At 38.4% G+C, this 13,592-nt stretch overlaps 1 protein-coding gene and 8 non-coding genes across 9 annotated transcripts; all 9 read left to right on the top strand.

Annotated features, from left to right (window-relative positions):
- The first annotated feature begins 3,095 nt into the window (after positions 1–3,095).
- TRNAR-ACG lies at positions 3,096–3,168 on the top strand. Its single transcript has one exon. It is a non-coding gene; the product is annotated as a tRNA-Arg (tRNA).
- Positions 3,169–3,258: 90 nt separating this feature from the next.
- Positions 3,259–3,331, top strand: TRNAR-ACG. Its single transcript has one exon. It is a non-coding gene; the product is annotated as a tRNA-Arg (tRNA).
- Positions 3,332–3,421: 90 nt separating this feature from the next.
- On the top strand, positions 3,422–3,494 carry TRNAR-ACG. The gene has a single exon. It is a non-coding gene; the product is annotated as a tRNA-Arg (tRNA).
- A 90-nt stretch (positions 3,495–3,584) lies between these two features.
- Positions 3,585–3,657, top strand: TRNAR-ACG. Its single transcript has one exon. It is a non-coding gene; the product is annotated as a tRNA-Arg (tRNA).
- A 90-nt stretch (positions 3,658–3,747) lies between these two features.
- Positions 3,748–3,820, top strand: TRNAR-ACG. The gene has a single exon. It is a non-coding gene; the product is annotated as a tRNA-Arg (tRNA).
- A 90-nt stretch (positions 3,821–3,910) lies between these two features.
- Positions 3,911–3,983, top strand: TRNAR-ACG. Its single transcript has one exon. It is a non-coding gene; the product is annotated as a tRNA-Arg (tRNA).
- Positions 3,984–4,073: 90 nt separating this feature from the next.
- Positions 4,074–4,146, top strand: TRNAR-ACG. Its single transcript has one exon. It is a non-coding gene; the product is annotated as a tRNA-Arg (tRNA).
- A 253-nt stretch (positions 4,147–4,399) lies between these two features.
- TRNAR-ACG lies at positions 4,400–4,472 on the top strand. The gene has a single exon. It is a non-coding gene; the product is annotated as a tRNA-Arg (tRNA).
- Positions 4,473–6,745: 2,273 nt separating this feature from the next.
- LOC115926559 (putative methyltransferase DDB_G0268948) lies at positions 6,746–12,651 on the top strand. Its single transcript, XM_030991355.1, has 7 exons — positions 6,746–6,816; positions 8,695–8,815; positions 9,282–9,442; positions 9,786–10,002; positions 10,576–10,673; positions 11,387–11,518; positions 12,179–12,651. The coding sequence occupies exons 2-7, from the start codon at positions 8,705–8,707 to the stop codon at positions 12,273–12,275; spliced, it is 816 nt and encodes a 271-aa protein (XP_030847215.1). The 5' UTR covers positions 6,746–6,816; positions 8,695–8,704; the 3' UTR covers positions 12,276–12,651.
- The last annotated feature ends 941 nt before the right edge of the window (positions 12,652–13,592 follow it).

The raw sequence follows: 13,592 nt of genomic DNA, 5'->3' as shown, positions 1-13,592 counted from the left end.
GTGATCAATCAAACACAAATTGGCAACTCTATGACGTATCATGCGAGCTCAACTTCCATTTGCTCAGTACTAAAAAATCTAAAATTTTCATTTTCCCTCAAGAAAAATTTCAACCATACATGCACCCTAAATATAATAATTGCAAATATGTTTCTATACTCCCCCTGCAAGGAACAAATATATATTCCGTCATCAATAACGAAGAAAACATGATTTTATGGGATATTATGCACAAAGCAAATGAAGGAGAGCTCGTATGATAAGTCACAGAGTTGCCAATTTGTATTTGATTGATCACAACTTCAATAATTCATAACTTTCTTATTTTCATTCAGAATTTGCTCAAACTTTCACTCACCTGATTTTCTTATTATTCTGCCTCTATCGAAACAAACTTATTTTGGGGGTGGACTTTCCCTTTAAGTAGTTGCGCGACGTGCGCGAACAAGCACTTCATAAACTTCAGAATAATTGTCCGTTATTTTGCATGGTATTATTATAGCCCAGACGTAAAGTGCGCCAGCGCGCGAGCGCTTAAAAAGTGCAATCATGTACAGTAGATGCTCGGCTCCCCCCCCCCCCCCCACTCAGTGTTATTTAGGGTACGCGTATGCTCGTTCCCTCCCTTGAAAGCACCCCCCCCCCCCCCATCTCAGGACTGTCAACATTTCTGAATCCCCCTTTCGCCGGCTTTTCCTGCCTTGGAGGCCCCCCCCCCCCCCCAAAAAAAAAAAAAAAAAAAAAAATCCGGAACACTGCTTAATGTACCACCCCCCCCCCCCCCCCCCAAAAAAAAAAAAAAAAAAAAAAATTCAGGTGAGCTCTAGTCGATCGAGGGGGACTGGGGGCCAATGTTTTTACTTTTCAAAATGAAATAATCCTGAATGAGCTTTCAAAGCTAGCAGGAATTTCAGGAATATGATCCCGGGATTTGATCAATTTTTCTATGATATTCAAGATATTTTATAACCCCCTTTTTACATTTCTCAGGAGTCCAAAGAGAGAGAGAGACAAAAAAAATACACCCCCTTTTTTTACAATTCTCGGGCCGGATTTTGTCGCGCGAAAAAGTACCCCTTTCCTGGAGATGTTAGGAACGCGCATGCGGTCCCCCCGACCCCGGAGTGTGTGTGTGTGTGTGTGGGGGGGGGGGGGGGGGAGATGAAGACTGAAGTTCCAGACCTGGCGTGTTCAAGACTTACAGTGGCCGTTTGTCTCTTCAGTTATTTCAAGGTAAGCCTGCTCTGTACACATTGTTATTATTTTTATATTTGAGAAAGGATTTGGCTGAGGAAATTCAAGAATTCATTAGATTTAATTAATAACACAGTACATGTAATATTATATGAATTCCAGAAACATTTTTTTTAGAGGTGTGAAAACTGTGAACGCATCTGATTGAGAGTGATAAATAATACGGTAACTGTTGCATTGCCCAAGTCCTAATCGGTGGTTGTCATTTGTTCACACCTAAAACTTAAGGGACGAGGGGATGATATTTAAGGGCTGCAATGCATCTAATGTTTGTGTAGGTCTATGAATGAATTATTTTGTTGTTTATATTGAATGAATTGAATTGAATTCAGATAAATAGGGCTTAATAAGAGTTGAAAACGGTGCAACGAATCGTCTTCTTTCTATAATAAATCAAACGTCTAAGCTTTTCGCGCTTCGCGCGGGAAGGGGGAAACTGAATTCAGACAAGGATTAAGAGTCGAGAACAGTACACCCAATCGTCTGCTTAAGGAAACGTCAAGGCTTCCGCGCTTCGTGCGAGAGGGGGAAACTAGATTCAGATAAGTAGGGCTTATTAAGAGTCGAAAACGGTACAACGAATCGTCTGCTTTATCTAATAATTTAATGAAACGTCAAAACTTCCGCGCTTTGCGCGGGAGGGGTAAACCGAATTCAGACAAAGATTAAGAGTCGAGCACGGATTAACAAATCGTCTACTTTCTCTAATAATTTAATGAAATGTCAAAACTTCCGCGCGGGAGGGGGGGGGGGTAACTGAATTCAGACAAGGATTAACAGTCGAGAACGGTACAGCAAATCGTCTTCTTTTTTTTATAATAATTTAATGAAACACCAAAGCTTTCGCGCTTCGCGCGGGAGGGGGGGGGGAATTCATTCAGACAAGGGTTAACAGTCGAGATCGGTACAATTAATCGTCTCCTTTTCCTAACAATTTAAAGGCCCACTGCACTACTTGTAGCTACTTGCGCCCTCTATATAACAAACAATGCCTAATCGGTGATCATTGGTCCCCCATGATGCTCTTTTTCTTATGTTAACTGAGAGCTGAGTTGATGAGATAACCACCTGTCCAGTGACCTTGCAGGGCGGTCTAATCCCTCCTGTAAACTACGGCAGATAAGCTTTAAGAAAAAGGTCTATGCTTCCGCGCTTCGCGCGGTAGGCCTATCACCCACACCCCCCTAATGAGCGCGCTTCGCGCGCTCTTTGAGTGATTCGCCTGCTCACTACCGCCCCTCCCTAAAATGAGATCCTAGCTCCGCGCCTGCATTGAAATATATAGCTATGATGCTGACTAAGTTGACGAAATAATTCCTATATTTATGTCGTCGAGGAAAATGACCATTTGCGCATACGCAAGTACTATAGATAGTCCGTAGGAAAAATCAATTTAGCCTTCGGCCCCGGGTATATAGGGTTAAATTTGTAAATATTGGGACATTTATTTTTCTCGATAATTGGGGGCTAGTTTTGTTGGTAATCGTTGGCCTCTACACCCCCCCTCCCCCCACTAAAAAAGGTCTAGCGACCCCCTGACCATTATACATCATTTTCTAAGTGATGGGACTCAAAATAAAGAGTTCGCATCTTCCTGACGAAATACTCAATCTTTATGTTACTACTTGAAAGTGTGTCGTCTTATTTGGGAGTTCATTATAATAAAACACTACAGTTTGCAGCTGTCAGTATTTCGAAATAATTATGTCCGATTCTTTTACTTTATGGTTGTCAACTTTTTTTTGTGAGTGCCCTCAGAAAATTTTGAAATAGTATCATAAAAATAATAATTAAAAAAAAAGGAAAAATAATAACATTGAGGTTGGCCATAGTGGCAGGGCGGCCTTGTGGCCCAATGGATAAGGCATCTGACTACGAATCAGGGGATTCCAGGTTCGAGTCCTGGCAAGGTCGAATTTTTTGTAATTTTGAAATGGTGCCATAAAAATAATAATTAAAAAAAAAGAAAAATAATGACATTGAGGTTGCCCTATGTGGCAGGGCGGCCTTGTGGCCCAATGGATAAGGCATCTGACTACGAATCAGGGGATTCCAGGTTCGAGTCCTGGCAAGGTCGAATTTTTTGTAATTTTGAAATGGTGCCATAAAAATAATAATTAAAAAAAAAGGAAAAATAATAACATTGAGGTTGCCTATGTGGCAGGGCGGCCTTGTGGCCCAATGGATAAGGCATCTGACTACGAATCAGGGGATTCCAGGTTCGAGTCCAGGCAAGGTCGAATTTTTTGTAATTTTGAAATGGTGCCATAAAAATAATAATTAAAACAAAAGGAAAAATAATAACATTGAGGTTGCCTATGTGGCAGGGCGGCCTTGTGGCCCAATGGATAAGGCATCTGACTACGAATCAGGGGATTCCAGGTTCGAGTCCTGGCAAGGTCGAATTTTTTGTAATTTTGAAATGGTGCCATAAAAATAATAATTAAAAAAAAAGGAAAATAATGACATTGAGGTTGCCCTATGTGGCAGGGCGGCCTTGTGGCCCAATGGATAAGGCATCTGACTACGAATCAGGGGATTCCAGGTTCGAGTCCTGGCAAGGTCGAATTTTTTGTAATTTTGAAATGGTGCCATGAAAATAATAATTAAAAAAAAAGAAAAAATAATAACATTGAGGTTGCCTATGTGGCAGGGCGGCCTTGTGGCCCAATGGATAAGGCATCTGACTACGAATCAGGGGATTCCAGGTTCGAGTCCTGGCAAGGTCGAATTTTTTGTAATTTTGAAATGGTGCCATGAAAATAATAATTAAAAAAAAAGGAAAAATAATAAAATTGAGGTTGCCTATGTGGCAGGGCGGCCTTGTGGCCCAATGGATAAGGCATCTGACTACGAATCAGGGGATTCCAGGTCCGAGTCCTGGCAAGGTCGAATTTTTTGTAATTTTGAAATGGTGCCATGAAAATAATAATTTTAAAAAAAGAAAAATAATTACATTAAGGTTGCCCTATGTGGCAGGGCGGCCTTGTGGCCCAAGGGATAAGGCATCTGACTACGAATCAGGGGATTCCAGGTTCGAGTCGTGGCACGGTCGAATATTTTGTAATTTTTAAATAGTGCCATAAAAATAATAATTAAAAAAAAGGAAAAATAATAACATTGAGGTTGCCCTATGTGGCAGGGCGGCCTTGTGGCCCAATGGATAAGGCATCTGACTACGAATCAGGGGATTCCAGGTTCGAGTCCTGGCAACGTTGAATTTTTTGTAATTTTGAAATAGTGCCATAAAAATAATAATTAAAGGTCATACAAAGTTTTTGGGGAATTTTGACAATTGGGTGGATAGTGATTCTTTACAATTTTGATATATTTGGACGCCCCTGTGGATGTATTTATAAGCACTTGAAAATGTAGCCCCTGAAACACTTCTGTTTTCGATAAAAATTGAATATAACAATTTACCGGTGCTCCCGGTAAATTTTGATAGATCTCAAATAACGCTTACGGCCGTACAATGGTAGCTACGACCATGAAATTCTCAGAATATGTAGTTGTAATATGTAATTTCCAAACGGGAATATCTAATCGGTCGATTTTAGTCTAGCAACATTGTTTGTTTAATTAATCTCTTGACCTTGAGAGGGAGCTATACAGTGTATTATACAGCTACAGTTTATTATTTACAATTTCATAACTTTAGACTCGATTTCCACCGCGACAACGATCATTGTATATTGTCAGACTGCATATGCTTCAAATACGTTCATTTGAACCAAATTCATGACCCCATACCAAAACTTTATATTACCTTTAAAAAAAAATTAAAAAACATTATTAAAGGGATGGTAAAATAGTGTCTTTAAAAAAAATGCAATTTATAAAAATGCGAGTGAAAGATCTTTGGGTGAAATCATTGAAAAGAATGTGCTTTTAGTCTCTTTAAATTAGGCGCACATATTATGGTGAAAGAAAAAGAGCATACATATCGAAAGTTAAAAGGATCGACACACATATCCAAAGTTAAAAGGACACTTATTAGAAAACGAAAGGAGCACGTATCAAAGTGAAAATCGGAACTTCATCAGAGGTGAAAATGGGAAACTACTCGCACCTGGTAAGGGGCACTCACCAGGGATGAGAAAGGCACTAATGAGAACGGAAAAGGGGCACTTATTACAAAGGAAAAGGGGCATTATTATAAGGAAAATGACACTATTTAGAAAGGATAGGGGCACGACGTGTCAAAATAAAAAGGGCACTTATCAGAGTTGAAAAGGTGCAATTCTTGTACCTGAAAAGGGGCACTCGCCTGAAATGAATAGTGGCACTTGTGATAATGGAAAGGTGCACTACTTAAAAATGAAAAGTGGCATCTATCACGAGGGAAAAGGGCACTTATTAGAAAGACAAGGGGGCACGTGTCAACATAAGGGCACATATGAGAGGTGAGAAGGGGCACTCATCAAATATGGAAAGGGGCACTAATTACAAATGAAAAGGGCACTTGTTAAAGTAAAATGGGCACCTCTCAGATTTATAATTATGGGCAATTATCATCATTAAGTGAAGGGGCACTTATACGAATGTGGAACAGGTACCTATTAGAAATGAAAAGGGCAATTATCTGAAGTGAAGGGGGGCACCTTTCCTATGTAAAAAGGGGCCCTTTTGGGGTCCTTTCCATATAAGGGGGGGGGGGCGGCGGCTTGGACACTTTTGCCCATTTCACCCCAGTTCTTGTGTATGTTAGGAATATGAATACATATATAATATATAATATAATATATAGACATATTACATAAAAATATATATTTATTATACTTTTAAAAGTGTTATAAACTTCTATGAGGCAATTCCCGTTTAGGAGAATCTAGATGTAAGAATTGCAAGTCTCGATCTTGAATTACTTATCGAAGTGATAATCAGCCTACACTATGAATATGACTGACAAAGAAAGCGGACAAAATATACAGTTCCTTAGGTAGACAAAGGAACATCCCTTCATTGCTATTATCTAAAAATGGGTAGAACAGGTGTCACATGCATATTCACCTTTTAACATAATAGCAGTGAAGGGATGTTCCTTTGTCTACCTGAGGAACTGTATATTTTGTCCGCTTTCTTTGTCAGTCATATTCATAGTGCTAGTCGTCTGCATCAAACCTCCTCATGTGTTTGAAAAGGGTGAAAAGAAGGGGGGAAATGTCACGAATCTCCCATTGTCCTCATATCAGACGAATACGAATGAATCCTCTGCGCGGAAATATAACATGCAGTGGACTTATTCAGAAGTTGGGTATTCCCCTAATTAGTAGTTGTCTAAATTCGGACACTCCAACGACAAATCTATGTATGAGCCATGATGAATAGTATTATGATTTAAAATGCCTTCTTTAAATTAATTCTTTAGTGAATTAAGAAAATATTAAATGGATTGGTGATTTAAATAAAACACATGGTCAATTTTCTATTGTTTGAACCATTGGATTCAAAACTATAAGGTCTTTATTTCAAGACTAACTTTCTGAACTAGCTCGGGTGGTCAATACAACACTGCAAACCACTAAACTTCGATTTTCTGCAATTCCGTTAGCTGTAAAGGTTCGTATTTTGGGGTACAAACAATTTCCCATATTTAATTCTATTCTGCGAGTTAAAGGTTCTCGTTGTGGTTTATCGACTTAAAATATTGTAAACCAGAATTAACGAAGACCAACTCATTTTGAGACTGGTCCGATGTACCTACGTTTATGTATTGTGTAGTTGGATGCGATGCGAGGGGTCTCGAGCTGGATCTGGAGGGGGTGGACGTGGGGCCGGGGGGCGTTATTTTCTTCCATGACACAGATTGGGGCTTTTTTTTAAACAGCGGTACGCTAAAATTGGATAGAGTCTAACTTTAATTCATTGGTGCTCTACTAAACAAGTTTTATCAACATTATTTCAATATTTACTGTTACTAGTCTTAGACTAAAAAATGTATCGGTTTTGTTTCTAATTTGGACTTGAATTGAGGTAGATCTAGATCTATCATCTAGGCGCAATTGCAAATCAGATTTGTGAGACTCCCAATTCCAAGACTGAGTCCCATCTGCCCATCCCACAGTTTAATACTTAGTCTACTCATCTTATTCTTACTCTTTATTATCTTAACTCTGAATTGCATGCCCCATTGATGTGACCACGAAACTATTGCGTCAAGATCCTATACTTCTAGAGCTAAAGAGCAACTTTGCCGTCTGTAGATTTGATCATCTGCGAAAATTGAAGTGGTAGGCCTACTTGCGACATTCTCATGCCATCATGGACATCATTTATATGGAGTAGGAACATTTTTTTTGTGTGTGTGTGTATGAAAACAAATTGGGAGAGTTTACAAGGATTTTTTTCTAATTCGATTTTGGTATGAGAAACACTGTTTCCTTCAAATGAGGATTTAAATGTACACTTAGGCTTTATAGAGGTCTACATGTACAATTGTACATGTACAAGGTTACAGCCCAAATAGAAAAAGTTGTGCAAAACTCCCCTAGAACTCCTGTTAGGATTAGGATTTCCAGATTTTGACACCTTTGCGATTATAGAGACTGAAGTACGGCCTATCGGGACTGTACGGGACTGTACGGAAAAAATGGTTCGGTTCGACCGGACCGCGATGAATGAGATATGCAACGAGATTTTCACTCTTTACATCCTCATAAATAGTTGCTGCAATTATAATAAAAATTAAAAATAACATATATATATAGCTTATTTGACTTACGATAGCTTGCTCATTTAGATCCTAAATTAATGATTAATCCGAGAAAGTCTCGTCGTCAACATTATTCGTCTTGGTTTTAGTTGATGAATATTCATTTTTTCTTTTTGAACGTCCAATAGCTACCGTAGCTACGTAAGAGTCAACCCGGCTTGACCAACAAACTCCCACAAAACGAGGGCTCTGATTGGCCATTGGCTATGTTTTGGTAGGTTGAACCGGAAATATATCGGCCGCCGGGTAATAGTTTGAATGCATGAACGTACTGCTTCGCGGTTCTGAGATAAAATTGGATAACTCATAATAAGTAAGTCCGTAAATTTCACATTCTATAATAGGTTAGCAAATTTTGAAAACTGTAATAAGGAGGTATATATACTGACCTAATTTACATCCGATTTAGAAATCAGAAAAATAAGATCTAAATAAAGAAAATCGGGGAAAAAATGTTTTGAACGAAAAGATGTACATCGGTGACTCTAGCCACCCCCACGGTACGAGATCCCTGTGTTGCCGTCTGTATTTGGGAATGTCAACAAATGTCAGGTTTATAAAAGAAATGACCAAATCAGAAGGTTATTTCTGTCTATGTCGGCTTATTCTGATATTCATGCCTGCTAAAGTTTAAAAAGATCGACCATTCTAATTGTTTCGTGTGAAATTTGATCGTGAATGTATTTTTTACACTTTCCTTTTCCTTTGTTCTTTTCCTTCTGCAGTTCATCCACCATGTCGTACAGGTTATTTGAGGGGGTTAAGCAGGTTGATCACTACATCAAATTTAGGCCTACTTATCCAGCAGAATTATTTCACAAGATAATGTCCTTCTTGAGTAAAAAGGTGAGAATGCTTGTAGAATCAATGGAAAACAGCCAAATCCAATGTTTATTTGGAATTTATTTGGGTAGGAGTTTAATGATAATAATTTAAAAGGGGGAGAAAAGCATACCACATGCAGCTGCTCTTTTGGCATAATTATATTTATATTAGGGTTTCAGCTCAAATTCTGTATTTTTTTGTGCAGCAGTAAAGATACTACTGTACTATAATTATGATCTTCAATTCAATTCAATTCAAAAGACTTTATTTCCATAAAAAAAACACAAATATATACATGTGATATATAAGTACAGACAATTCAAAATATACAAATCATGAGCATTATGTCAAACTCACATATCCATGGTTAATTTAAACAAACTGTGAAAGGGAGCACCTGTAAAAAGCTTGTTTTAGCTTGTGGATTCAGGCGTCCAAATGAATAAAATAATTACCGTACACATTCTTGATTTCCATTTGCTCCCAGAGGCCACCTCCCCACCAGCTGCTTGTAGACGTTGGTTGTGGATCTGGCCAGGGGACCTATGGCTTGAGCTCACAATTTGAACGAGCAATCGGTTTTGACATAAGCAAGGCACAGGTGGAGGCAGCAACAAAGGCAAATACTGCCCCCAATGTTGAATTCAAGTAAGTCTTTTATTTTAACTGCAGAGTTCTTGTGTTTGAGAGTTTAAATGCTTCACAGTTTGTCCGCCGATGAAGACATGTATTGTTTCAGGATATTATAGGCGTTTAAATGTGAGCTCGTGTTTATAATGATTTATTAGTCAAATCATGATCAACGGTGTTTTTCTTCATGTCAGGTTTCGTAATGCGCCATCAGAGTATCGACTAGATTGTTTGTTTTTTAAAACTTTGCTCACATACTTTTGACAATGCCTATCTTCTATAAAGGTGCATTGCTCTCAATTTGATACGATAATTGTCATTAAATTGCCCTGCATTTTATCACCCTAACTTTATTTTTCAGAGTTTCACCAGCCGAAACTCTACCTCTTGAAGACCACTCTGTGGACCTCATCACATGTTCCCAGGCAGTTCATTGGTTGGATTTCCAGGCCTTCTGTAATGAATGTAGACGAGTCTTGAAGCCAAATGGATGCCTAGCCATTGTCGGCTATGCAAACATTTCCTTGGACCACAAGAATAACGATGTCAGGAATAAACTGGAAGAATACTTTGATGAGGTGGGTCTATTTTGTATGCAGGGGCATTGATCAGATTGCCGAGATGGGAGGAAGTGGGAGTGCAGAGTGATGGTGTTTACAAGGGCCCCATTTCATAAAACTTGTTATCATTAATGCTAAATTTCTATGACATATTGGCTCTCAGCCAATCAAATGACACAACTTCCGTACCTTACACCAGTCATTGTATCTCGTTATTGATAACAATTTTATGAGACAGGGCCCAGATTTACATGTGTTGGATACATACAGATGATCTTATCATTATTCAGAGGTAACAGGCTAGGGTAACAGCCCCAAACTGATACCCTGTCAAAAATATGCTATTTAAAAGAAACTTGAATGAGTTAGGGACTGCAATATTCCTTATTATTGGCAATATGGACAAACTGTTCTAGGATTGGGGGGGGGGGGGGGAGCTGGCAATCATAATGGTCAGAAACATACATGTACAATGCACTCTGCACAAAATAATAAGGGGAGGGGGTAACAACCTTCTATATCCTGCCCCCGGCTGTATATGACCAACTATTGTATATACATATATATTTATATTGTCTTTGTTCCCCCTAGATTTACAACAAAGAGCTTGGTCCCTTCTGGAATGAGAAGAGAAGACTTGTTGAAGATAAACTACCAGGTTATGAGATACCTTTTCCAGACTTTGTGAGGTAAATTGTTGGAAAAAATTGAATATTTCTGGCAGTTAAATTTTGATTAATTTGTCCTATCTAACATACCCTTATACAATGATACAAATTAAATGAATATTTAAAATCAATGCACCTCTACTTTAAAGGGATCCGGTAACTTTGTCTCAGATTCTGAAAACATATTCTGGATTTAACTCATGATGCAATGATAATTATAAACCTTTAGGTCAGTCAGGAACCCGTGACTTTTACAAGCCGATCGCCTGTCTGATTATCAAGATATTTATGATTGGAATTACAAATTTTGAAAACCATTCGCCTGACGGTTTTCATAACACTACAGTCTATTGGGGAAAACGAGTATGGTAAAACCGGTCACTCAAAGATTTTTACTTTTTTGAGGCACTTCTTCATCATTTTGAAGCGCAATTTTTTTAGGGCTTCAATATTACATCATATCACAGACACTGATAACACGTAGGGCCGTGTATCTCAGATTTAACATTGTTAAACGATCCCTTTAAGGGGAAAAGTGAATAAATTGTTATTGTCAATTTCAGAATACATACACTTATTCTTGGAGATGAGGTTTCCTTTAATTCACTTTATGATCTAGGGGTTACATGAACGTTAAAAGTCTAATGCTGCATGTTGATTCTCTTTGTCAAACAGGAATGAAAATAATGTTAACATTCTTGTTCAGTTAATTCTATTCACTTTTTTTTAAACAGGGATGACACATTGGAGATGAGAATGCAGTGGTCAGTGTCTCATCTCATTGGTTATATCAGAAGCTGGTCAGCCTATGCAAAGTACCTGGAAGTTAACCCATCTGGTCAAATTCTTGAGGAGTACCATAAGAAGTAGGTCCTTTAAAGCGGGACCGCACTGCTTGTAGCTACTTGCGCCTCTATATAGCAAACAATGCCCAAGCCGAACCCGTTGGTCCCCCATGATCCCCTTTTTCATATGCTAATTGAGAGCTGATTTGATGAGATAACCACCTGTCAGTGACCATGCAGGGAGGATTAGTCCCTCCTTGCCAAACTAGTGCAGATAGGCTTAAGTTTAGAAGGGAACCAAGCATTAGTATAATTGAGAAAATGAATATCGTGAGTATATATAATGTATATACATATAAATTTAACAACTAAATTATTCATCCCCCTTGTAAATTTGATGTTCTTTGTGTTTTTCATAAATCAAGAATAAAAGGTGGACTGGTCGAACATTCGTTGAATACTTTTAGATGTAAGCTTTGATATAGCTCCTTTTGGAATTAAGTTCTTATATGGGGGGGGGGGGGGCACATAGAGATAATGTATGGCCAACTGTTTCAGGCTTAAACAAAGATAGCATAATTAATCTTCTATTTCACTGTTTCACTGCCAAATGGACTCAAATTGAATTTTGGTTTTTATCCTTTGTCTTCTTTTGTTTTGCTTCCTCCCCTCCTCCTCCTCCTCCTATCTCCCTCTCTACGCTTCTCACCACCATCCCCATCTCGCCTCCCTGTCTTCCAGGGTCATGTCAGCTGTAGCTAGTCCTGGCTCATCATCAGACGATACCATTCTTGATGTATCCTATCCACTCACCTTGCTACTGGGTCGAGTTTCGTGAAAATCGATGACATGTATGGATAAGATGCGATAATGTCTATTATATAGTAGATTGCAATATATTTGTCAAGTGTTTAGAATCAAGTAGAATCTGAATTCTGAATGTCTATGCCGCGGCCAAACTTTGAAACAAATGTAACCCTCTTATCTTTTAGATCCCTTGTTGACCATACACTGCGAGACAAACGAATATCACTAGCGATATTATTTTTCGAAAGATATGATTACATATCAATTTTGTTATATGCATTATTGCATTGTGTACATAACTCCCTATCAACTCTCTGCATAACTGAAATAATAAAGAACTGTTTTATATCACGTAAAGTATCATGGTATATTTCTATTAAAAGATTGATATTATAAAGTAAATAGGACTAATGCATGTATTGTATTGTTCATTTGTGTCTGGCTGTCACAGTAGTGTTTTTTGAAGTTCTGAACTTAATTTTGAAAGAGCTTCTTTTTACATTTGAGACTACGTATTAAAGAGAAGGTTGAGTTCTGGGAAGAGGTGAAAATAATTTGTGAGCATTTTAATTATATTATGCAAGTGTGGAAGAACATCGGATAAAAAATGTTCCCTGAAAAGCATGGCACTTCAAATGCCTTAATATTCTAAATATGGCATGTAACATGCCACATGTTCATGTAATCCCATATATTTCTTTCTGTGTACAGTGCTTGTAACTTAGCAAGACTGGGCCAAATTTCTTATCATTTTGATGATTCCAGAACCTTGCAGTACACAACAATACTTATATGATAGATGATCAACCTTTTCTGATCGATTCCACATTGTTTCTTCCACAATGCAATCGCATGACCAGAACTCAACTTTATCTTTAAGAGGTCTAATTGAGAGGAAATATAAATTTGGATATAGATGAGGTCAGTGCCCTGACTAAATATATTTGGAAATACCCACCCATTCCACTATAAACCCCTATGTTTTTAATATTTAACCTTTGACGGCGTGCACACATGCCCACACCATGAATTCGCCTCCCCCCCCCCCCCGCCAAATTGTGTACCTATATGTATAAGACACTGAACTCTAACACGTTATATTTCAGTGGTAATAGACCAATTTACCAACATATTTGTCTTTCTTGGCGACCTAGTGACATTAACCTGTTATTAATGAGTAAACTACACTACTCGAAATCCAGTCCGCATATATTACTTGTTCCTCTATCAGGCAAGCCTCGGGCAAGCGCGGGGTCGTAGAGAAAGTATGCATACAATCCGAATATGGTAGTAAGCCAGTCTATGGGGAACAGTCAGAACCGTCAAAGTATAGGGTTTTTAATGATTT

Source organism: Strongylocentrotus purpuratus, unplaced genomic scaffold (assembly GCF_000002235.5).
Source record: "Strongylocentrotus purpuratus isolate Spur 01 unplaced genomic scaffold, Spur_5.0 spur5_contig_845, whole genome shotgun sequence".
Lineage (NCBI taxonomy): Eukaryota > Metazoa > Echinodermata > Echinoidea > Camarodonta > Strongylocentrotidae > Strongylocentrotus > Strongylocentrotus purpuratus.
This window is presented reverse-complemented; position numbering and strand designations above follow the sequence as displayed.